Genomic DNA, 25,397 nt, shown 5'->3' on the forward strand with positions numbered 1-25,397 from the left:
CAATCACTTTTATGAGAGCAGCATTGCCTTCTGATTCCGGTTAGACTCAGTTGGGTTTACAAGCAGGTACATTTGTCAGCAATAAAGGAAGAACCTTGAGCAAGCTCAAAAATAGAATTTCAATCGGCAATCTCAGGGACTTTGAGCCAGTTACCTTTAAAAATTACCAAGCTATTAAAACTTAAAAAAGGAGTATTTTTAGAGAAATATATACAGCAGTACTACAGAACATTACGATTAAAGAAATCACTCTTCAGATCCTGATTAAGCATCATATTTGTAGTTTTGTTTGAAAAGTAAACTAGTTAAATATAAAAATCAAAATATTTGCAGTATCCGCGCACATTATTATAAACAATTTAAAATAATATTAGATATTGAAAGAATAATGATAGAATAACCGATGATAATTTATAGCTTAATTCACTCAGAATAACTCTTCAGAAATATATATTTTCCATAGGTCCCAAAATGCCATTTTACCGGCTCACAAAACCTCTGTTAGATGTGAAATTATCCCCAGCAAGGGTATAAATGTGAAATAATCCTTAGCAAGGGTATAAATGTAAAAGCCACCAAGGGGACGACGGCAATAACATTTTCGAAATGTGACAGATTTGGTTAAATTGGCCTAATCAAAATCGGAATTGCGATTCCCTTTGCGGCGTAATATCATGTTGCCGCAGAGCTCGGCAGACAGATTCCGAACTCCGTTTTGAGGTCCTGGTCCTTTCCGTCCGCAAAACCCTTAACACACTTAAGCTGCACCTGGATGCCGGGCACTTGAGAGGACGGAGGAGCAAGTGCCTTTTGGACCGGCAACTATTTTTACACGCAAATGAATGCAAAAGCTGCTGAGCCGGGCGGCTTGCCATTTTTCACACAATTTTCGGTTGCCCAACTGCAGTCAAAGAAAAGTTCCTGCTGTCTCCTTCGCCTTTTGGGGTCGCCTAGCAACAATTTTTCATTTTAATGCGCACACAAATTTCCCGGCTAACGAATTGCCGTGAGAAGTTGAGAGGAGCCACGCCGGATGGCTTCCATTCTGCCTCTTAACAGGAATGAAAGGGGGTGGGGATAGAAGTTAAATCGGTGCTTGTATTATGTTGTCTCAACTCTGTTTCCTTGGCCATTTCACAGCTCGACACCTACCTGCAATTGAAAGGCACACAACTGGAGCGTGAGATGGCCGCGGAGATAATACTGCGCATCCTGGATAAAGTCATGCAGAATGCCCAATCCCTGAACAGTCAACAGGTAAGTGTGGCAGGACGCTTTGGCTGCAATTGCGCATAAGTTATGCCGAGTGTACTCCCGTATGGAGTGCCATTGGAGCGTTTGGGGCGCCATAATTTATACCCTGCAGCCATATTCAATATTTGCCAGCCGGGTTTCCGACCCGTTCGGGGATTTATTACGCCCGAAAACACACACACACACACACACACGCGATCGAACTAGGGCAAAGGTGGGGCATTTTCCGGCTTTTATTTAGCTTGTAGTTGGCCTGTCACTGGGCGGTGGCAATTTGCATACGTACATTTGTCTCCCCAATCCGTGTTCGGATTTCCAAAGCAGCCGGTGAATTGATGAGCCTGCCGTCTGGTAATGAATACCTTTTTCGATATGCATGAGGTTGTGCATTTTTCGGGTTTGTCTGTGGCTTTCGTGTCCTGTGAGAGGTAAATTATGTGATTTCCTGAGCCGACAAGTTCGTGCTCCACGTGCCGATTTTACTGCAGCGATAATTGGTTAGAACCCCAAAAGATTAAAAATCAAGCCTGCCAAATTTCAGTTCTATTCTACTGGAGCCACACAAAAAGCCTATTTACGCTCCATTTAGCAGAACAGCTAATAGAGAAGGACCACAACCCCCCCTCCACCGGCGAAAGTCAGTTGGGTCGGAAAAGGTGTTGCTAATGAGGGGCAATCAAACAATTTACCCGCGACCCCCCCCCACGCACCCTACCCTTGTCGCAGGACAATAAGGATAACCACTTCCTTATCACCGGGAAAAAAAAAGCAGACACTTCTGGCCAATCTCGAGCCTCGAAACGGCGGTGAAAAGTGCGTTTCTTTATTTTTTCAGCTGGCTGGAGGGAGCGTGTATCCCCGCCCGAGATTGTGGTTTCCATTGTTTCCGGCTCAACTGAGGATTTTAAGAGCGCAGGACGAGGGTGTATCCGGGTGGAGACACTTCGCGTCTCATGTATTATTCCGTGGGCGAATTCTGCGTACGCCAAGTGCGGCATAAAAGTGAAAGAAAGAAAGGACGGGCGTTCCCCGCCAGGATAAGGCAGAAATTTTGGTATGCAAATTTATGGGAGTGTTGATTGCAACTGTTTGAATATGGCCCACCCCGCTCAATGGACCTGTCAAGAAGTGAGGATAATTGGCAAGCTCCCTTTCGGTGCCGAGTTTGTTTCGCCCCCCGGACACCTCCAGCATAATCTATTAGCCAGCCGACTGACTTATCCCTTAATATTCATCTTTTACGAGCGAACCAAACAAGTTTTTGCTCCTTTCGTGGACTCTGTTTTGCTTAGCACACAGTTAACGGCTAACTTAGAAAAATGAAGGCAAGGAGAAAGTTTGTAATGCGTTTAAATTAATTTAGTTTCGCGAGAGTTCAGCTGAGCTATGGCATTTCAATATAATGCGCCATGTGAGCCGAAAGCCCGAAAGTCGCTTCAGAAAGAAAAATTTATGTTAAATTTTTATTAGCTGACGCAGTCGGAAAAACTTGGCAGCATAATTGGGTCGATTAAAAAGCGTTGGCATTCGCCGAACTTTTCCTGAAGTTGTACAAATAGTTCGCATCGTTTTTATTGACTGGGCGAAAAGTTTAATGGAGTGAGCCGAATCCCGGCAAGTTTATCGAATTTTTCGCGCGCAATCAAGTTTAATTAGTGCAAGCAATCCGTGAAAGTAATCAGCCAAGGCCATTCAACGTTTACGGCATTCAATGTCCCTCAGCGAATTGAAAACTTTAAAACTTGAAGTTGAGTTGCACCCACTGCCATACATAAAGCCACTAATTTAACAAAAAGAATTTTGCAAATAAATTGTCATTTGCGGGACCGCTTTTAATATGCGGCCAGCCTAATCCTCATCAATATGTTGATAGATAATAATAATCCCGAATGGAAATTTGTATGATAGCATTTCCATTTGGTTTAAACCAATTTTCATTTACGCCCAGTGGACTGGATCTCAATGCGGATCGGAGTGGACAGGCTAGCCTCCATTTGCGGTCTGTGGAAATGGCAATTGAAAAAGTTTTTCCGGATGGCAAAATGCTCATTTTTGGATGTTTGCAATGCGAACGAGCCCGAAAAGTTGATTAAAGCACTTGTGCGAGCATGAGTAGGGAGCTGGGATTTGCATAAGTTGGTGTATTGACCAGCAAAGTCAACTGACCCACTTTGGAGTATGGTCGGACTGCAAGTTTTGATCGCACGAGGAGGTAAAAAGTGAGCACAAAAGCGCTTCCCATTCAAATCAAATCACGACGAATCACTTAGCCAAAAAGTATTCGCTGCAAACGTGACCCTAAGTCATGGCTCAACTTCGCAGCGCAAAGTTTTGCTCACACATGGCCACGACCACGCCCCTTTTTTATTTGGGGATGGGATGGGGGGGCGGCCAAGTGATTTGCCGGTAAACTGCTAAACGTGGCCGGGTCGAAAGTCAAGTGAAATTTGCACATGGAAAACTTTTTGCAGGCCTGCTCTTTCTCTCTTTCCCTTTTTTTCGAGAGTTTCTTTTCATCGCCTTTTAAAGAAATCATACGAATGCCACACATTTGAATAGGCAGCACCAGGTCGAGGGCGTAGCAAAAATCGGGGGCGTGGCACTCATACATACAGCGTACTAAGCTTAATGCTCTGATGATGCTGAAGTTTCCGGATTTTTGTTCCGAAAAGTTCCATTACACAAACTTTTCCAATTGGAATTGTTTTCGCTTTCGATTAGTTGCCCCGAACATTTATGCAGCAGTATGTTTGTATCTTATGTAAAATACAAATGCGTTGAGTTTTCCGATGTTATTTTTGATTTGTAACGAAAATGCTGTAAAGGACTCTACTCCTTGGTCAGAAAGCTGTGCCGGACTTTGCATTATAAATTGCGAAATTCGAAAGAGGAGGATGAGGATGAGGACGAGCCGTTGTAATGGCTTTCGCATTACAAATTGCGAAAATCAAAGCCCATAGTTGGGCCCTGCTTATTGGCCTCGGTTTATGGCTTTGTAACTGCACTCGAGAACGTAACAATTTATGATTTTTATGCCCGGGTTATTGACAGCGCTCTCTGTTGCATTCTGCCCTCGTTGGCATCCTGAAAATATGCCACATGGCCGGCGGCAGACCGACTTCGTCCGGTTTTCCCCCCTTGTCCTCTGTGGCATTGATTTCGGCCAAAGTTCATCGCCGGACTTTATCCGATTGTTGGCTCGATTTTGCGGAGGTCTGTGGATGCCGAGTAAATATAAACATGGCATACACTGGGGTCTTATCTGTACTACCTATCGCTCATATTGAAACACAGACAAGCTCTCGAGTTTCAGCCACACTTGCAAAAAATGCTTCTGGCTTTGGGACCAAACCAACAAATAAACAAATAAGAGTCTTTTATTTGGGGAATGAAAATCTTATTTTTATTAGAAAACTAAAGCATAGCTTAGGCGAAAAGTTATTCATATTTTTAGCTTATTTTGATTTTTTAGGCAAATTTAAAAACGGATCCCCTTAGGGCTTTTCAATAAATTTCAATGCGAAGTTTATGATTTTTGTATTCTTTTTATAAGAAATAGTTTACACAAAAGAAAATAAAATCTTTGGAAAACTAATTTTGTTTTCTTAAGACACAGAATGTTAAATTTTGTGCTTCTCACATAGAAAAGTCATTTAATTTTAGCCATGACATTGTTTTATAAAAATACAATATTTATTTCAGCTTTTATTGGGGCTTCAATTGAAGAAAAACAGTTTAATAAATTTGACTATTGACTCACCAATTAGAAAAGTCATTTAATTTTAACATTGCTTAATAAAAATACAATATTTATTTCAGCTCTTAATGAGGTTAAAATTTATGAAGAATAGCTTTAAAACTTGACTATTATATAGCTAAAACAAACATTTTTGTGATTTTTTTTTTTTGGAATTTTGTCAGACTTTAGTTCTGTACCATACTAAAATAAAATATATATTTCTTAGTAATTTAGTGGCTCTAAGTTTCAATTTTAATTTAATTTTACTCAATCAAATATTTTCCAATTTATAATAAAAGTTGTGCTTAGAAGCAAATATTGCGCAATATAACTTTCATACTTCGAACTTCCCTAGTTCGAAGGCTTTATAAAGGGGCTCAAACTATGGAATATTTCAAAATATTTTGAAATTTCATGCAAATTAACAAACGCATACACTTGTTGCGATAAGTGGAATATGTGGACATGTTGAACAACAATGAAAGCCATTATTTAACCGCCGTGCGATGGGCTCGCTTCCTTTTTGTGTGTTTCTCCTTTCAGCAAATTAAAAAGCTGCAGCAGCTAACGCAATCGGCGGCGCTGAACCGCGAGACCATCGCGGCCTCCCAGTTGGCCACCTCGACCAGCGGCAGCAGTCAGCCGGCGGCAGGTGACAGTTCGACCCGCGGCGACGATGGCAGCGGGTCAGGGGTCACGGCGGGCGAGGTTTCCGCGGGTCCTGCGGGCAGCCTGCAGGCAACACGAGCCGGCGGCGGAGGAGGAGTGGGAGGTGCAGGAGGAGCAGGATCAGGATCAGGAGCCCCCAGCATCCTGACTGTCGATGAGGACACGCTGTCGCTGGACCGACTGAACTCGCTGCGCATTTACATGACATCGGTGAAAACGCTGCCGTTTAATTTACGCATTTACGGGTGAGTTGCACTCGCAAACAAACAGATAAATGGCCCCTAAATGAAATCAGACACACTACTGATTTCCCAGCCAGCAGAGCGGGCTATAATTTCTAATTACGAAAAGGGGGGGTGATGCGAAATGCAAATTTGCAGCCCAAGTAAACAGTAAACTTCATTTTACGGCCCCTTGATTAATATATGCGACGAAGGAAAACGATTTCCCCCCCCTGCCAGGGCTCTTAATGGAAAATTTATTTTATGAGCAGGCATAAATAAAAAATGCATAAAACAGGGCGAGGTCGTGGCATGAAGAATGGCCCATAAAAGTGGAGCGCTCGACGGAGGAGCTTGCAACCAAGATGGAGGAGCCGAGAGGAGACCTTGTCGTTTCCGGACAGGTATTTCCATCTTGCCTCTTTCTTAGGCTGCCGGCTTCCAAGTGTCTAATTTAGCTAATTAAGTGCCCTAAGTGCAGGCTACTACAATTTGCCTGATTTACGGCGACTCATGCACTTCTCCCACCTGTCTTTCTTTCCCAGCGAGGATTTGTTTTCGGACCAGCTCTATATGGACATTGGACTCTCGGCCCGGCTGCTGCACATCATGGCCAACTCCACGATATTCGCCTCGGTCATCTCCTACAAGAACCTGAAAAGTTTCCTCCCCAAAACCTACTACACGCGTGGCAGGTGAGTAAAAGTTTCCCGATTGCTAATTAGTGCCTGATAACGGTCTCGCGAAAGTTCAAAAAAGTTCCCAAATTTAAGCGGAATTGGTGGATAGAGGAAGGAGTTAAAGATTAGCGCCACTGCACATGTTTAATTCGCCCCTTTTGTTGCTGTGAGCCCAAGAAAGTTGTCTTGGCTAAGTCCCTGCTTATGGCCACCGATGTACAATTCGTAAGCCATGTTTGCCTAGTCCTCAAATGTGTGTAATGCCAACTGCTGTCACTCTGCAGCTCCGCATCTCCGCCTCCTTTGGGCTGCGGCATCAAGATGGCTCCTTGGCTTAAGCGTATTACAGCCAGCTGGAAAACACTAGCAACAATACCACAGCTACGAGTGTAATTCCCCAACTGTAAACAAAATGCAAATATGCAGCTGCCAGCACAAAGGAGAGCAAAAAATGAAATGGGGGGAAAGTATGCTTTCCGGGGTACATGGAATGCCAACACAGTGGTTATCAAATCTTGATTATTGCACATAAAAGATGCGACTGAAGCTGGATCTGATAAGCAGGAACTGTATATAATTTCAGAAGTTTACGGAATACTTAACGTAAACAGTCCTTTTAAATTCATTCCGTTTTTTGCTTCAAAAGAGAAACTTCTGTTGCCAGTTTTGTTATAAGGGCAAGGATTTGTTTTTACAAGAGATTTTATTGGGAGGAGGTCCTTTCCCTCTTAAGAAATTCTGGTGAAGAAATAATTATTCCTGGATCAAGTAATCCACGGACACAATAGTTTTTGCATATCGTTTGTTATTTTGGTAAGAATTTTCCCTATGGACATATGCATTTTCAATTTCTCATTTTATTGTCGAATGTGAACAACTTGGTTCTATTAGACGCATACAATTTAAAGAAGCTGAATAAATAAATTGGTTCTTTAGTGACAATAATGCAACAATATGCAGAAAAATAAGTGTTTGATATTCTTAAAGGATAGTTAGACAGTTAGCCAACAGATTTTACTGGTCAGAGGTATTACAACAACCAAAGAAAGGGGCAGGATAATAGATATTCCTTTTATTAATTTTATATTGATTGGTAAACACATTTTCGTGTATGTAGCTGTTAATGGGATTTTACCAAGACAGTTTTTTGTTGAAAGTTAAGCCTAAGTTGGATGCTTGGTCAACAATTCTCATTACTGAACAGCCAATGCTGATTGGTGGCAACTGTTTTGTATCCAAATCTCGCTTGTAACCACGCGTTAGGACTTATTAATATTTAATTCGAACCAATTTTCTTTAGCCTATTTAAGAGTTACAAGTATTACATAGTTATTTATTTCCATTTACGTCAGACTAACATAATTTGTCATTCATATGGTTATTACACTTAAACAAGTTACATGAAAGTTCGTTAACGTAAGCAGAAATAAAAAATAAATAGAAAACATTGTTGAATTAAAATGTACCTTTTATTATTGTGGCCCTTTCTCATTCTCATCCAATAGCGATCCCCGGGACTCGGACTACGTGCTGGCCTCGCGGATCATCCAGACCTGGCTGTTCCAGTCGAATCGCTCCAACGACAACTTCCGCGAGCCCCTGGATCTGCCCTTCGAGGCTGGTCATGTGGAGATTATATTTCAGCACGAGAGTGTTCCGAAGACAGGCGATTGGGTGGCCGTTTGTGGGTAAGCGAGTGTGGCACATTTAGCACTTAAGGCAACATTTAATCGAACATCGTCCATTTTCCATTGTCCATTGCAGTCACGACTACAAGGCCTCCTTCGACTCCACCTGGCGATCGGATCTGTGCATCACCAAGCACCTGATGGCGAACATAACGCGCTGCATCTGCCCGCTGTCCGGAACCTACGTGGTCATGCTCACCAAGCGCCAGCTGAATGTAAGCCAGGGTCACCAAGGTCGCCAAGGCCACCAAGGCTCTGGTTCCCATGGAACTCGGCTGCCCAATTCATGCAATTCACGTGTACCAAAGTGGAAGGCCCTCCTTTGATTTATGGCACTTTGAGGACCTGCCATTTAGTGGCCCCCACCTGGGGAGCCCGGCTCTCCCTTTGTGCCGCCCCAGAGTCCGCATTTCCGCTTGCCTTGCTCGCAATCAACAACTTGGCCTTTGCTGCCATGAACTTGCTCCAAATTCACTCGGTTTTTACTGCGCTCCGCTTCTGCATTGTGCTGGCTGCATTCAGTCACAGCGGAAATACTTTAAATCAGGGATGCACACCGATCAAATAGCCTTAGGGGTTTCATTCAGGGGCTCACTTGGTTTTAAATCTACTGCCTGAATTTCGGTGACTAACCTTACTCAAAAGATATAAATTGTTTAGGTATGACTATTTTGTTTGTCCCTATTTCCTGGCAAACATCTTTTAATATTTGGAAATAAATATTTATTTAAAATCAAGGACTAGCAGAATAAAATAAGTTAGTACATATACATTTTTGCCAGTCTACGATTGGAAATAAAGTTTAGCCATTAGTCAATATATAAGTGAATTTTTGTATTTCATTTATTATCTGTTAAATTCTCGAAAGTTATATTTAAAGTCAAAATGTTCTATTTAAGCACACCAAAAAAAGTTGCAACCGTTTAGACTGCATCCCTGACCAAATTTGAATTCGGTCGATTGTTGGCAGCAGCCTGCCAAGGCAAACAGCATTTTGGCCGACTTTAGCCTTCGCTTCGTCGCTAGTTTGAATTGCTAATTGTTTTCTGCCTTCCATCGCATTTCCCATTTCCCATTTCCAGGCCACTCCGTCGCACGTCCCGCGGCGTCCCATCTTCGTGATCGCCAGCTGCGCCTGCTGCCTCCTCCAGTGCGGATCCGCCCTGCTCATCCTGGGTCCCATCTGGTGCAATCGCAAGTGCGCGGTGACGTTCCTCAAGATGCAGTTCTGCGTCTCCACCTCGAGTGTGATGCTCATCTACTTGCTGGGATTCATGAAAATGCTGCCGGTGGTGAGTTGACCGCATTAACAAATAGTGTCTATAAAATGGGGAGCTTACATTGATCCTGCGAATAAAATGTAAACAATTTTATCTTTTATTCTAATGGCTTAACAAGAAAAATACCTCTTGAAGAAGAGATTTTTTTCTTTTTACCTTATTAAAAAACTGTAATATTGAATGCTTTTTTGCATTATAAAAACCGATAAAATTAAATTAAAAAGTATTAAAAATTACGTTTATATATTGCCACATGTATTTTAATACTATCTGCAAATTAATAACTTGCTGTTTAAAGAACATATAGCATTAGTTTCTTATTCTGTCGGTGGACACAGATTGGCGAGTGTCACGCCACACAAAATTTAAGAACCTAAATATATTGTGACATCAAAAATTATCCTCAGCTTTTTTTTCTCTCAACATTTAAATTTGCAAATTAGTCGCACGTATAAACATAACACAAAAACTAGGTAAATAAAAGACTCAAAGAAGGTTAATTGGAAGTCGTTGTACAACAAAAAATACTGCTACTTAAAATGAATTAATTTATTGCAATTTAAGAAGTAAAATTATAATCCTTGTCGGATTTAATATATATATATATGAATACGTCACAATAGGTAGGATTCATGTTTCTACATGGCTTCTGCTTTTTAGCCATTTGATTTTTAAATGGCGAGCATGCAGTAGTGCACTTAAATGCGTTAGTGCTATGCGGCTCTTTAAAACAAAGCCTTTGAGAGCCTGCATTGGGAGCACGAAAAAAAGGGAACCAAAGCGTGAAATTTAATTACGCCAAAATAAATAAACAAGTAAAACGGAGGAAAGCCAAGCTGAAAGCAAAGCAACCCGGAACCCGAAACCCAAAACCAAACATACAGCGGCAACCGAGCAGCAGAGGAGACGGAAAAGTAATAACAAAAAGTATTGCATGATATAAGGCGTGCGGGTGTGCAGAATCCGTGAAGGAAAAAGAGAAGGAAAATCGCAGGGCAATCGAAGCACAAACGAGTTTCCCACACCCTTTAAAAATAGGAAATCCCATCGGCTTAAACTAGCAGGGCAAAACCCTTAAGTTGTAATTATTTGCGGTGTCTGCTCGCCGGCAATCACCAATTTCCCATCTCACGAGTCTTATTCGACTTTTCAAATAATAATCACGGCCATGGAAAAATCTGTAATCATCATCAAAACAAATTAGCGTGTCGTCTGCAAGTCGTTACCATACCATACCACACCATACCACTCCATTCCATTCCAGGAATTTCAGGGAGTCAGTGGACAACAAAGCAAATAATTTACATTTAGTTTTCGTGGCAGCCAAACGGAAAATTCATGGAAAACAATTCCCAAACCTGTTGGCGTCGACCTCCTTGGAAGGAAATTAAAAGTCAACAATGCACGACGCCGGCTCGGAGGAGCAGGTCAGGTGTGGGTGTGGGACAGAAGGATCCGCCCGAAGGAGGCAACTGGAATCGAAATTAATATTTATAAACGCACACTCTCAGACGTTTGAAGTGGGAAAATGTTAATGGGAAAGACGCTAACCCGAGCGCGCTGAAGGAATATATGCCGCCCTGAACCCGAACCCGAATCTGAACCCCAACCCGAACCCATTGGCCAGGGATCCGTGGAAGTGGAAGTGGAAGTGGAAGTCCCCAAAGCACCCGCAAGCCGTCTAAATTATAAACGTGAAGCGAAGAAAGCATAAGCGAATAAAGTTGCGATGCCTAATCCCCGGGGGTCGTGAAACGCCCGGCGAAAAAAAGTAACTGCAAAGCTCTAACAAGAAATAACATTTTTGAATTAGTAATAAACTGGTCCGCCGTGGAGGCAACGGCTCAATAAACGAATGAAAAACAAATAAAACATTGTGTACGACAACGAGGAGACGACAAAGGCGCGGGCACTTGCAGATAAAGATTCAGCAGAGGATGCGAGGACGCAATATGGAAAGGTTTACGCCAGGCAAAGAAAAAAAGGAGGCACACTTGGAAAAACACATTTGGATATATGTCATCCCAAATATGAGGCATAAGTTAGCCACTCATAGAGCTTGTATCAACATACAATAATCCAAACATAAGCCACGGATGATAATTCGGCAAGCAAATTTCCCAAACATTGTCACTATCAATTTTGTATTACGAAATGATTGCTTTGCATTAAGCTTTGAAAATGGAAGTTGATTTCCCTCAATTAAGTATAGATGGAAAGCGTTTCGTTTAAAACGGCAATTCTGATCACAATTAATACTTCATTAATCGACTTGTTTTGTCTAACAGTGTTATTACGAAAATTTTATTAATTAAAAATAGCTAATTTTGCAATTAAATCTTATAATGGAATACCAACAAATAGTCTGATAGAATCTCTGGGGATATTTGCCTTAAGTTTCCAATATAATTCAAGTATAGATTGTATGTTTTTTGTACAAACATCATCATTTCCTGACCAGCGAATATATCCTAAGCAACATAGCACCTCTCCTTTTAAGCAACCGGATTAGATTAGGCAATTTCTCTCCGTACAGCTCCTGGGAAAACGCACAGTCTCGAAACGTTGACAAAGGCAAACGATGACGATGACGCTGATGGCCTAGGCACAAAGATGCCTGTGAATCCGACCATGGACGCCACATTCGGAGGAGTGGTGCGAGTATGTTTCGCTATGTGCATCGACATTTTTGCCGCACGCAATACGGGTTGCGTCTCAAAGGATTGCAATGGAGGAATTTTTGAATAATGAACATTTGTGCCACAGGACGCAGCAGCTTCTGTTGGGGACCGTCCCCTTCTGTGGACAATAAAATAAACCTGGCATAGACTGGCCCCCGGCACTGGAAACGTACCACAAAGCGGACTCTCCTCCGTTGGCCAAGTTAATGAGCAACTTACGTCAGTGCGATGAGTTGCACAATGCGCATTTCGCATTTCGAGGCATTTTCAGGCTGGCACAAACGCCAGAGGAAAACTTTGTCTTAATAACACAACGCGCACACACTTATTATTATTATTATTATTGCACATTAATTGCGCGCACACGCGTTCAGGGCAACTTTATTAAAAAGTACCACACAGCCAAACATGTGAACACATGCAAATTTTATGGTTTGAAACACGTGTCACAGCGGCAGGATCACAGGAGCAGGAGCAGGGGGCGGGCAGGAGGGGCAGGACGAACGAAGATGCGGCTGCCATCGGCGACGGACGTCAACCGCAGCCACCAGAAGAGCAGACCGCCAGCCCACCGACCACGCCCACCCAATGCCACAATAAATACAATTAAAATATTCATTTTACTTATTGCATATATTTGCGAGCATAAATAAAATACAATTTCAGCACGACAGTTAAACGGAATGAAAAAAACAATAAATAAATAAGAAAACATAAATTACGCATACGACGCGTACGCCCACCCTCAAGGCAGAAACGGTGCGCGGGGGGCGTGGCACTGCATCAGAACATGTGAAAGGCGAAAGCTTTTAAGCGCACTTAACTCATAATTTTCCGCGGCGAACTGACGGGGTGGAAATATTCGCATTCGCTTTCGTATTGTAAATTGAAAATTAAAAAGTTGACAAAATGTTTTCCTCACATTTGCCCCGAAGGCTACTAAAGATGATGAGTTGGGTCATAAGTTTAAGTCCGTGTGCCAACAAAATTGGTTAAGTTGAGGTTCACGATAAAAGGCTAGCCAAGCACTCCAAGGTTGATAGATAAAGGCTGATATACATTTGAAGATTTATTTTTCGTTTGTTGGGCATATCTTCAAAATAAAAAAGTAAAAAACATTTCCATTAAAATTATTGCTTTGAAGTTGTAAATACGCCTAGGTATCTTTGTTTATACTCAGTATATACTTCTAGGTTAAAAGGTAAAGGCTGAAATTGTATTTTTCTACGACCGTCTAAATTATATATTTTAGGAAAAAGAAAAAACTGAATTTTGCAACCGCTGTATAAAATATAATTAGTCCTTCAGTCTCACTCTTCCAAAATGTGAGTTTTCCTCCAAAAATAATCAAACACTGCTTAAATTAGCACATCGTCCGAAATCGTAACTATGTATTGAAGTTACAATTACGACTGGAAAAGTATCAAATAATTTTGTTTAATTAGAAATCCACAACCACAATAGCAATTAGCAATAAGATATCTGTTAATGCAACCTAAGATGCCTGTTTATTATGCTGTATTTGGGTTCTCCTAATTGGTTATGAAAACAGGGTCCGAAAAATGATGTTGCGCAAATTGTTTACAACTTTGTAATAACCAATGTCCAGTCACTGAAGCGCGGGAAAAGTGTAATAAAAAATTTATGCCAAAATGTCACCATTAGGGTGGTGCAAAAAATCCCACCAAATGGCTTCTTTGGCTGGGTGTTGCTCTTGCTGTTGCTGTTGCTGCTGCGGCTGCCACTGATGCTGATGCTGCACGATGACAACTTTTTATATTTAATTAAAAATAACGATGTTGCAGCTCAGCCGTCAAAGCACTCCATTTCCTTATTAACGGCCGTTCATAATTTCCTCTTGCAGAGCTGGCACGGCATCATTAGCAGCTCGCTGGCCTCGCTGTTGTTGCTCGGGATCTCGACGCTGATTGCGATTGCCTTGGCCATCCACACGGAGCTGATGCCGAAGAAGTATCTGCAAATTGGCAGCAAGCCGGGCACGCCAACTAAGCGCCGCCTGGAGCGGGAACGGGAACGGGAGCGGGAACGGGAGCTGGAGAGCTTGAGCAATATCACGCAGATCCGGGCTCAGTCGCCTTTGGGGGCCACCGCCTCATCCGCCGCTCCTGGCCAGCGCCGCCCACCGCCCAGCTCGGCGGCGGGATTGCGCGGTGCCATTGGCATCAGCTGGCTCCTGCCGCTCCTGTTCGCCGTCGCCGCCCCGCTAATCTGCAGCATCATCGGGAGGTGGCCGCGGCACTGGTGGTTGGAGGTCCTCTGGTCCTCGGGAACCGCCTTCCCGGATGCCGCCGCGGGCAGGCCGGAAACGGAGGAATCGGAGACGGAGTCGGAGTACTCAACGCACTCGCTGCTCAATGGCGATAATTTACTGCTCGAGTCGGAGGCACTGCTGGGAAATGGAACGAGCCCGCCAACAGAGACCTCATCCTCATCCAGTCGGGCGGTGGATGATGTGGCCACGTCAACGTCATCAATCACGGGAGGGACAGGGACTGCAAGTGGATTTGGTCAGGAGCAGCACTGGCGGGGGCGGGGCAGTAGCTCCTCCACTTCCGTTTCCGCGCTGGCTGCGCCTCTAACTTCCGGCCTGAGTGACGCTTCGACAGCGCCAACGCCCTCCTTGAGCTTCATCCTCTTCATCTGCATCGATCTGCTCTTCATCCTGCTCTTCTGTGCGCTGTTTGCCATTTTAATGAAGAAACTTTTGTGGTTGTGGCACAAGAATCGCAATGTGCATACGCATCCGTTGGATAAATTCAATCTGGCTTTGCGAAGGCGGTAAGTCGAAAAAGGCTAGGCAATGGGCAAAATGGAAACGGGGCAAAAGATAAGGCTCTGGGGGAAATACTTAGATTTTAATGACCACACAGGACTTTCCATTCGGTTTTTTTTGCGGAGTTTCCATTTTCCTGTCTAAGCTAATCTGATAAAAAAAACGAATCTGAAACTGAAACCGAAACCGAAACCGAAACCAAAACAATCGCTGCCACAATGCCGTTCTCAAAATCCGCTCTTCCGTCTAATTTAATGTATTCGAACAGATTTGGACTGCTCTACCGGGCGGGCGGATTGCTCCTGGCCAAACTCTGCAGCGACGGACTCTTCATCGCTTATGTTAATTCATCGCCGGATACTTTGTGGGCATATCCGTTCGGCATATCGTGCATATTATTGGTAAGTGCGGGGAACCGTTTACATCCTCTTAGCCGGGCAGGTGGACCAGCAATTGAAATTCAATTAAGCGCACCAATAAAATATATATATCACTACCTGCCGGGATGGGATTAAGGTCGGATGTTTGATTGGGGTCCAAATCCCGGCCCGTATACCGTATACCGAATACCGAATACCATTTGCCGGTTCAACTGGTGCACAACTGTTAGGGGGCGGCATCAAACGCACTTGCCGCCGAGGCTTATGCAAATCGCATTTCTCGTTTTTATTTCCGCCGACTTATTTAAGTTGCATATTTTATCAAAGTGTAATGCCTGCATATTTTCACAACTGCCGTGCAAATTATGCATGCAAAATCAACTGAAAGCGAAAGTGGGCGTGTCCCGGCCCCCCAAAGGTGACTGCATTAACTGCCTTGCCTGATCAAAGAGCTAAAAGAAGAAGCCTTTTCGTGTTTATTTTGCCCTTGGCTTTGACACTTGACTTCGGTTTCCACTTCCACTTCCACGAGCTGTTATTGTTTGCTTTTTATTCCACTTCCCGGTGATTTGCTGTGCAAATGAAATAAGTGCGCTCGACTCTTCCACCTGCCACTTGAGTGTGGAATCACATCCTCCTGTTTCAATGCCACTGCTGGGGTCTCGCTGGGATAGAACGGACCCCTTGGCCGACACCTATTTCATTTTTGTGGCCACCAGAATGGCATTAAACGGTTTAACGCTCTGCGCACGCCCAGCAATCAGCTCCATCCAATTAAATAAACAATTATCTGCACGGGCGGAGGCATTGGGATACGTAGTGTATCCTTGCAAAACTAATCACATAATTACACGCACACACTTTGATGTGGGTAGCCGGCAAGTGAGCGCGTGTGCGTACCACTCGGCGTATACGTAATGCGCACACGGCACATTCAAATTCAAACACAAACAAATTAGGTCGAGCCGCCGCCCCTTGAATCCAAACCGCAATGTCTACAACCCTCTCAATCTTGCCGCTCCAGGACTATTAATGTGCACCAAAATCACTTTGATTGTGGGCGTGTGGGCATTGCTCTGTCTGCTCTTGCTATTTAATTATTTAAACAGTGGCCAAGACGCAGACTGCACGTGGAGAAAATGTGGCCAAGATAGGGTGTACATTCTACATGGCATTGACTTAAACGAAAGCACTTAAATAAAACAGAATTGGAATTAACTTTGATTGGAGGCGTAAATCTTTGATTTTGTTATGTATTTATAACTTGCTGCGTTTTCGAAGCAAATTCTTGCATTATAAAAATTAATTCGTATTTCATATAAGACTTATAAAGTATTTAGAGTTCACGAATAATAAAATCAACTCAGCAAAATTTCAAAAAATACTCTTTTAATTAAAATAAAAGGAGAATTGTAGTCCAGATTTCCCTAAATCCGGTTCTATGGGTTGTACACTAATATGTTTGAAAATTCAGTAGTCTTTTTATATCTTTCCTATCTCAAAGTCCAATTAGTTTTATTGGCGGTAGAGAATACAAATATGTGTACAAAAATATGGGTCGTTATTATGTTCTTTTCCCAGTGTAATACCCTTATACCATGTATTTTAATATGCTCGAAATCCTAGTGGAGCATGCAAGGGGAATCTATACAATGTGAGCAATTCAGTACATCGAGCTTAAGACTCTTTCGCTAATTTCGCAATTAATTTTGTTCGAAAATCCATGCCTGGAACTTGGAGCATGTCTCCCATAAATTGCGCTCATGAAAAAAGGACATAATAGCCGTGTATGGCCCATATGCTTTGGCCTCGATTTATGGCCGCCTTTCGGTCATGCATTTAATTTCCCAATCGCTTGGTTTGATTTCACGTCGAGAGGGCCTTTTGGGCCATCACCTTGCCCGTAATCGAAGGGTCTTCCGTGGCTTAATGACTCCATTCAGGCGACAACCCATCCCGTTGACAAACGAATTTTATTAGGGTCAGCCCAGATGGGCTGGAAGTTTATGCCGCAATCACAGCAATGATTCAATCCCACTTCCAGGGCGCGGCCATCCTTATCTGTTTCGTCATCAAAGCGGAGAGCCAGCTGCGAGGACCACCATTCCTCAGCAGCAACGGGAGCAGCCAGAACAGCTCGCTGAAGCAGGCCAAGTTTAATACGAGCAGGAGCAGCCTGGACGAGAACTACTGCACCACCACGACGACGGCCAACGTCAATAGTCCGCTGAGCTGTAGGTTCCCCGTCCTGGAATCCACCCCCCGTTTCCATTTCTAACCCCCCCCATCCCACTTGCAGTCTACACGAACCACGACAAGGAGAAGGAGAACGAGTGCGGCGTGTCCTTGTCAATGTCCAGTGCAGGCGTGTCCTCTGCAGCAGTCGGAGCCTTGGCCTCGTCGGCCGGCGGAGGTGCCCCGCCCCTGCAATCGAAGGTGGGCCTGGAGATGTCCGCAGCACCGGGATCCGGTGTGCCACTGCCGTTGACAATCATCTCGACGGCGCCGCGCTGCCAGGCAGGAGCAGATGGGCCGGCGGAGTCCTTCTTGGGGGATCGTCAGACCCTGTCCGTGGCCCCCTCCCCCGACACTCGTTGCTGCGCCATTTTGGGCGGCGGAACCGCCTACGATGCGTACACCATGGGCATGGGCATGGGCGTCGGAGTGGGAGTGGGCGGACTCACAGGGAGCCTGGGCAGGCGTACACTGCATCAGCAGCCGACGCATTATCGCCCAGGACCCTGCGGCGAGTTTGTGGGCGTCGAGACGCTTGATATCCTGCAGGGCGTGGCAGCAGGTAAGTGCACGCTGAAAAACTTTGGCATTAAACAGTACGAGTTTATCGTATTTCGAACTAATTAACAATTTATAATATATTATTTCTGACCAATTGAGTAATATACTGATTCCCGATCAAAGAAATTGTAATAGGATAAACAAAAGTTTAATATATTCATAAAAAATGTCTTTAAAATTGGCTTTCTTAAGAGACAATAATCTTTTAAGCGTTTAAAAAAACATCATAAATATGTTATTTTATACCGTTTGATATTCTAAGACAAAATAATTAACTAAAATATATATATATCATAAAAAAAAATATAATTTTAGCCATTCATTACATTTTTAACAAATTATAACAAATTAAAATAATCATTTTATTGACGTCATCGAGAAAAATTTTATTAGGTTATGACGAAGTGAAAGCATATCCAAATTTAGCGAACAAATACGATTGTATTATTTTGCTAATTTTGCATATTCTGGATTTGGATATTTGGTGTCATCTTGTTAACATGTTTAATTAGGCATATGTATAAAAAAAAACTTTACAAATTATTAATAATTTTGAATAATGTTGTTGCCTAAGGTAAAAATTTTACAATCAATTTAAAATCGACTTGTTCTCTGTGCAAACCCAGTACAGACAAACACTTCAAGGATTGAGGCATGCATTATTCTGAGTCTGATGAACATCTTCTCTCCCCCTTTCATTCCTTACAGACAGTATAATTGGCATTCACACCAGTGCCATAATGCCCACGGCCACCAGCACTTCTCATTATGTTCCGCTGCAGCATAATCCCTACGTGGACTTTGTGCCCAGCTCCCTAATCCTGAGTATGGCGCCGCCTCCGACCATAAGTGGCAACCTGAGTGGAGCGGCGATTCCCGGGATGTCCCTGCCCACCCAGACGCCAAAGACGCAGAAGCGAGTGACCATCCTGGAGCCCACGTCCCGCACGACCTTTGACCCCCTGCTGCCCACCATGGTGGCGGCTGTGGTCTCCACGTCGACGGTCACCAGCACGGCGACCACGACCCCAGCCACGCCCACTCCCACGCAGAGTGGCAGTGGCCAATGCGGTGCCAATGATGCAACGCTGGACCGCATCACCCTCGATCTGGACTACTTGCTGAACCGCGGGGGCGGGGATGCCCCAGAGGGGGCGGGGTGACACCACAACCGCCCACCGGTGAGGACAACCAGCAAAAACAATAGCAGTATCTGTAAGTTGGGAGGCCCATCCGACACTAAGATGCATTTAAGAGGCTTCGTTTTTCTACTATAAACTGTAAATATATGTAAATCAATTTTCAAAACTAAACTACAGTAGAAATCTCTGTGAATATTCATGTACGTATGCATCAAATATACTTAAAATGGTAGTAATCAGTTGAAGTCATGGTTTAACCCAATACTTTATCAAATGAGCCCATCCAGCCCTTGTTTTGGTTGAACCTGCCAGATTCTGGCGCGGCTTAAATAGAACTTCCAGTTCAATCAATCCATGAAATGTTCAAAATTAAGGTCTTTCAAAGTGATTTGAACATCAATCATACCTAGGAGTCATAATTAGAATACAAATTTAACTTTATGTCATTGCATATGTAAACAAATTGAAAGAATTTAAACTCAAGATAACTTTTTAGCTAGATTTACAAAAGCCTATTAAACAAAACACAATGAAAATGGAAAATTAATGAGCGAGAACACAGCAAGGTGTGAAAATGTTTTTGATTCCATTTAAAGTTTTCCTAGAATTAAAGCAAAATTAAGCCCCCATTAAGATACAAAGATAAAAACCTACAAAATACAATAATTGTAAAACTAATAAACATAACAGGACTATTTCTGGAACAAAACAAATTATACAGATATATCTTTAAATAAACTCAAGACTCTTGTTAGAAAATCTATGAAAATAAAAAAGTGACTTGTTTTGTTGATGGGGGTGGGAATAGATTTTTTAATATTTTCTTTTCTTTTTTTTTAAATTAAGAATAAAATGCCATTAACAGCAAAAAATTACAGAATTAATTATACCCAAAATAATGTGTACGTTAGGAATTACGTCCATCTGCCGAAATGTTCCTATCAGAAAAGGGATCTCCAAAAACACCATTACCATACGTCTATCGAATTAAAATACATCGAACGTTTGCCCAACTTAGAGAACAAATCCAATTGACAATACAGAAAATATACACATATTTTATCATCGGAAACTTATTTTTTGTTTAGTAAATATTAGTTATTTGTTACTTATTTGTATATAAGTTTAAATATTGCACCAAACCCTACACTTTTCTGCTTGTCCCAGTGAGAGTTAAAATTCCACCACGTGACCCATTAGATAGGTCACATTCTCACTCCGAATGGCAAAGAAAAATGGGTGGTCTGCTCGGAAGAATTTCTGGCGAGAGGAATTGCTGATCACAATGGGCTTATACTCTGAAAGAAGGTAAAAGTGAGGTGCACATTTTTTGGGATTATTAGAAATACAATACCTGCTGCAGTTCGTGGCAACTCGGGTCCGGATCCAGACTCGTTCAAATTAATACGCAGCTTTTGAAGAACATCGACAACGGGCAGACTTCCAGAAGGATGCAAATGCTTGAAGTTTGCCGATGCTGCAAATATCTCCTCAAAGCCAAGCTGTTGAGCAAATTATTTGGAAATAAAATCAGCAAACGGGTCTATTGATTGATTTCACTGACCTGTTTCAGAGGCTGCCGCAGACTGCACTCAAAATCAATACTGAATTTGGGCAGCAGCACCTGAACGCCCTCCATCTGCATGCGCTGCTGCAGTGCACCCAAATCCTGGCCACGCAGCTGCTTCTCGAGTTCCTGGAGCCCGTTGCGCTGGTTGGGCAGGATGAGCAGCATGGACAGCTCCTCGGCGTGCTCGTATGGAAGCTCTATGGCTCGGGCATCCAGATCCCTGAGCTCCGCAAACTTCACGAACATGTCGTCGTCGAAGAGCATGGGCACTGATTTGACCTGGCTACCGCTGTGGAACTCATAGAGTCCGGTTCTGTAGGCACTGAAGGGCAGGAACCACTTGCTCTGGAGATTCGCCGCCAGCAGGAGCAGGGTTTTAGAGGCAGGGCTACTCTCCAGTTGAATCTGGTCCCAGCTGCCTCCTCCAACGCTGGCCAGGATCTGTTCGTTTATGTGGCGACGCAGCTTCTCCGTTTGCCCCAGGTCAACACACTCGGCGGTGGCATGAAAATAGGTCTGGGCAATCTTCTGGAAGTCATCGGCAATGCCGGATTCGGATACAGGAAGCGGCTGGAGCATCAGTCGGTTCTGTAACTTCAGGCTGGTATCTGGATCCGATGTGATGTTCGCCAGTTCCGAGGCATAGAAATTGGCCATTTTGGCATTGCTCGGGAAGCGTTCCTTCAGTCGCAGCAGTTTCTGCAATTCCTCTGCAGTGGCTCCATCTGATCCAAGGTAGAGAAGTGACAGAGTGGCTTCCAATAACAGCGGTGACACGACCACATTCTGATCTATGAAACTTGTGGCTATGTTGTGGTAGATCCCAGCACTTATGTTGGATTGATAGACCGCAATACTCGGCACAGGATTGGAACTTTCACTCATTCTGCGCTTGTTTGTCCACTGTTCTTCCGATAAAGTCCTGTAAAAAAAGAAAAGTTAGTCAAATTGATGGAGAGTCGAAGACTTAATAAAATTATAGGGATTCTCTTTTATAAGTAGTTAAATTTTGAATTAAATTCAACTTACTTAAACTTACAAGAAAAATAATAATCACTCTTTTTTTTCATTTTTGTTTGTTTTTAAATAAAGTCCTTTTAATCATAGTAATATTACAGGTCATTCTCTTTTATAAGCAAACAACTTTTGAATCAAATTCATTCTACTGTTAATACATTAAAACTATAAATCATATAATCTTACAAGAAAAATATTAACCCCTTTGGTCGTCACATTTTTATACCCTTGCAGAGGGTATTATAATTTTGGTCAAAAGTGTGCAACGCAGTGAAGGAGGCATCTCCGACCCTATAAAGTATATATATTCTTGATCAGGATCACCTCCTGAGTTGATATAGCCATGTCCGTCTGTCCGTCTGTCTGTTTCTACGCAAACTAGTCTCTCAGTTTTAAAGCTATCGAATTGAAACTTTGCACACACCCTTCTTTCCTTTGCACGCAGTATATAAGTCGGAACGGCCGGGATCGGCCGACTATATCCTATAGCTGCCATATAACTGATTGATCGGAAATGCCATAACTCTGCTGTTTGTTAAGTTAGGAAGTTGGGACTCTCTATGGGTATTATATTTGGCCAATCAATCCGACGTACCAAATTTCATAAGGATCGTATAGCTGCCATATAACTGATTGATCGGAAATGCCATAACTTTGGTGTTTGTAAAGTTAGAAAGTTGGGATTTTCTATGGGTTTTATATTTGGCCAATCAATCCGACCTACCAAATTTCATAAGGATCGGCCGACTATATCCTATAGCTGCCATATAACTGAACGATTGGAAATGCCATAACTTTGGTGTTTGTAAAGTTAGAAAGTTAAGATTTTCTACAGGTTTTATATTTGGCCAATCAATCCGACCTACCAAATTTCATAAGGATCGGCCGACTATATCCCATAGCTGCCATATAACTGAACGATTCGAAATGCCATAACTTTGGTGTTTTTAAAGTTAGGAAGTTTGGATTTTTTATGAGTATTAAGAATGCATCATAGGAATAATTTTGGAGAATATTATTATGAGAATTCTGCAAGGGTATATCAACTTCGGCTCCGCCCGAAGTTAGCTTTCCTTTCTTGTTTTTAATTTGTGTTTGTTTTTAGATAAAGTCTTATTAATAAAGGCGTGAATTTATCGCTTCCACATGGTTAATCTATCAAAAGCACTTGTTTAGCATAAAAATGCCCTTCGGCATAATGCAAAACATATGTGCCTACGCTAATAAACTTAGTGTCATAAAATGCCTCGAATAAAACGAAAATATAGTTTTAAATAATAGCCAGCAGATATATTGAAACCTATTTAAATTCACCTTGGCCCATGAAGTGCATTTTGTAATGAAAATGTAAATTGTCTTCCATTTCATTTGGCCAGGCCCCATCGAGCACACTCGCAATCCGAACACAAAAGAAACGCCTTGAATAAATAAAGTGAACAAGAGAGCACACTAGGCCAAACTTGACACTATTTTCGGCAAGTAAACAAAGCGGAAACGCCGAGGCGGAAAACTTTGTGACAGTGCTGCGGCTATATATTTGCGGCAACTTTTAATTTCACGCGAATTTCGGCAGCCGCCTCCGCTGTGCTGCGGCCATCAACACCCCCCACCCACATGCCACCCACCCCCACTTCTATATAGTTTCCCGATCTAGAGCTGCATCTCTGCATGCCGATTTCTAAGCGACGCGCACACTTGCGCGCTTAATTGCCACATCAACAAACAAAATGCGCGCCCACCCGAACTGGAAAACAAAAACGGAACGAAACGAAAAACCGTTTTCCGTTTCAAAATCGAGAGAACGACACAGCCTACAGAGAACCAAAATCCTAAATTGTAATGAAAAAATCTTCGAAAATATATGTCATAGCTTACAGCCATATTTTGTGTGTTAACAAATTATAATTTGAATCCGAAAATCTGATGAATAAATACCACTTTCATAAACCTTTTTAAGTTATATTTAATCTAAAGAAATATTTTGTATTATCTCCAAATGATAATTTTTTCTTTTGTGCATGAATCCAAATCTTGAATTGTAATAAAAAAATCTTCAGAAATATATGTCATTCTTGGAGCTTACAGAAATCTTTTAATACTTAAAACATAATAATTTGAATCCGAAAATATAATCAAAAGTCGCGTTCGTTTTTAACACAGATCACTTTTATAAACCTTTTTAATTAATATTTAATCTCTAGAGATTTTTTGCGGTACCCAAAAAAAAATGTTATTTTCTTTTGTGTATGGAGCACACCACTGTCGCTATAAAGTCGCGCTGCTCTAGTGCTAGATGTTTATTGTTTATTTTTGGTGTGCCAATTTTTTGTTCTATTCACCGAAATTAACTAGATGGTGAGTTTGTCAAGTGTTTCAGTTTTTTTTGTCGGGAGACTTTTTTTTAGTATTTTTTAAACGTTACATTGCAGTCAATGGATAATATCCGAGTGGCATATGGTAAATACCCACTGGATTTTTAGTACGGCGAACGACTATGAGGTCACAGAATTGTTTTCGAAGTGGCATCATCAACAACAATAGTTTATTGTGAAAATTTCGAATAATTTTCGATGCTGGTTAATCGTATATTTGAAAATGTATTTTTTTATATTTAGGTATTACTTAGATTTACAACTAAGTTTTTTCACTCGCTCCACTCTATTACCTTTGGCCGAATTCGTTACGATATTAGAACGACGAAATAAAGATCGGGTAGCAATTATATAAATTAGTTGCCTTTAAAGATTCACGCCCGCACGCAGCTTCGGACAAAATTCGACTAAACGCTTGCGCTCGGAAATAATAAAATAGCACAAAAAAGAACCAATTAAATTCGCCCGCCCCATCGGTGACGACACTTGGGCAACGCAACGCGGGGGCAAAAGCTCCGTCCGGCCAATGCTTCCACAGCTCGGTTCGAATTTTCGGCAACTACTTTTCCGATGCTGAATTTTGAATCTATTTTTAAAATTTGTTTGCCGTGAATTTACACACATACGATTTGGCGAACTAAATCTGCATCCGATGGGAATGGAATAGGAACTTGGATGTTGATGGGACGACGCTCCACTTGTTTTGTTTTCTCGCTGGAACGCTGCAATAGACGCGGATGCTAATGCCGCTCTGCGACTCATTTTGATTGAGTTGTTTGTGGGGCTGGTTCTGTGTCAGTAGTTGTTGTTTAATCAGTTTATCTAATCTGGAACATTTTGGGTTCGTACGATTCACTCGACAATTCTGCATAAATGCGCACAGAATGACTACGGAAGATAGGCCATAATCTTCTTATGATCCGCTTACTGCCGGACTGCGATTTAAAATGCACAAAAAACTTGTACGGACTGCACAACTTTTTATCAAAAGGCGCTTGTAAAGGTTGGATAATACTTCAAATTGGATTGACTTGAGCGGGACATACAAATTGTATTTATTTTAACACCACAAAAATTTTTTTTTATAAACCTAAATACCCAAAACTATGCTCTT

The 25,397-nt window shown here is 42.3% G+C and overlaps 2 protein-coding genes across 3 annotated transcripts in view; one reads left to right on the plus strand and one right to left on the minus strand.

Moving 5' to 3' along the window:
- Positions 1-20,055, plus strand: part of LOC108044545 — a 117,820-nt gene extending 97,765 nt beyond the window's left edge. For both annotated transcript variants that reach the window (XM_017123588.2, XM_044459502.1), the window contains 11 exons: positions 1,141-1,257; positions 5,537-5,907; positions 6,429-6,578; positions 8,069-8,251; positions 8,328-8,466; positions 9,334-9,543; positions 14,077-15,011; positions 15,275-15,407; positions 17,431-17,620; positions 17,686-18,183; positions 18,891-20,055. In XM_017123588.2, the coding sequence (XP_016979077.2) occupies positions 1,141-1,257; positions 5,537-5,907; positions 6,429-6,578; positions 8,069-8,251; positions 8,328-8,466; positions 9,334-9,543; positions 14,077-15,011; positions 15,275-15,407; positions 17,431-17,620; positions 17,686-18,183; positions 18,891-19,345 (3,381 nt within the window). In that variant the 3' untranslated portion in view covers positions 19,346-20,055. The remainder of the gene's footprint in view (positions 1-1,140; positions 1,258-5,536; positions 5,908-6,428; positions 6,579-8,068; positions 8,252-8,327; positions 8,467-9,333; positions 9,544-14,076; positions 15,012-15,274; positions 15,408-17,430; positions 17,621-17,685; positions 18,184-18,890) is intronic.
- A 74-nt stretch (positions 20,056-20,129) lies between these two features.
- LOC108044534 (serine protease inhibitor 42Dd) lies at positions 20,130-25,076 on the minus strand. Its single transcript, XM_017123575.1, has 4 exons — positions 24,577-25,076; positions 20,889-21,816; positions 20,679-20,826; positions 20,130-20,622 (listed from the first exon to the last, which is right to left on the minus strand). Exons 2-4 carry the CDS (start codon positions 21,777-21,779, stop codon positions 20,498-20,500), a joined length of 1,164 nt encoding a protein of 387 aa, XP_016979064.1. The 5' UTR covers positions 21,780-21,816; positions 24,577-25,076; the 3' UTR covers positions 20,130-20,497.
- Between the last annotated feature and the right edge of the window lie 321 nt (positions 25,077-25,397).

The sequence above is a fragment of the Drosophila rhopaloa genome, unplaced genomic scaffold, assembly GCF_018152115.1.
Source record: "Drosophila rhopaloa isolate 14029-0021.01 unplaced genomic scaffold, ASM1815211v1 contig_2, whole genome shotgun sequence".
Lineage (NCBI taxonomy): Eukaryota > Metazoa > Arthropoda > Insecta > Diptera > Drosophilidae > Drosophila > Drosophila rhopaloa.

Bases quoted from the DNA above. Each gene is read 5' to 3' on its own strand.
- LOC108044534 (XM_017123575.1), bottom strand. From the start codon at position 21,779: ATGAGTGAAAGTTCCAATCCTGTGCCGAGTATTGCGGTCTATCAATCC. The intron at 20,827-20,888 runs GTCAGTGAAATC...TTTGCTCAACAG, and splicing joins TGCGGCAGCCTCTGAAACAG to CTTGGCTTTGAGGAGATATT. The intron at 20,623-20,678 runs GTATTGTATTTC...ACCTTCTTTCAG, and splicing joins GTTGCCACGAACTGCAGCAG to AGTATAAGCCCATTGTGATC.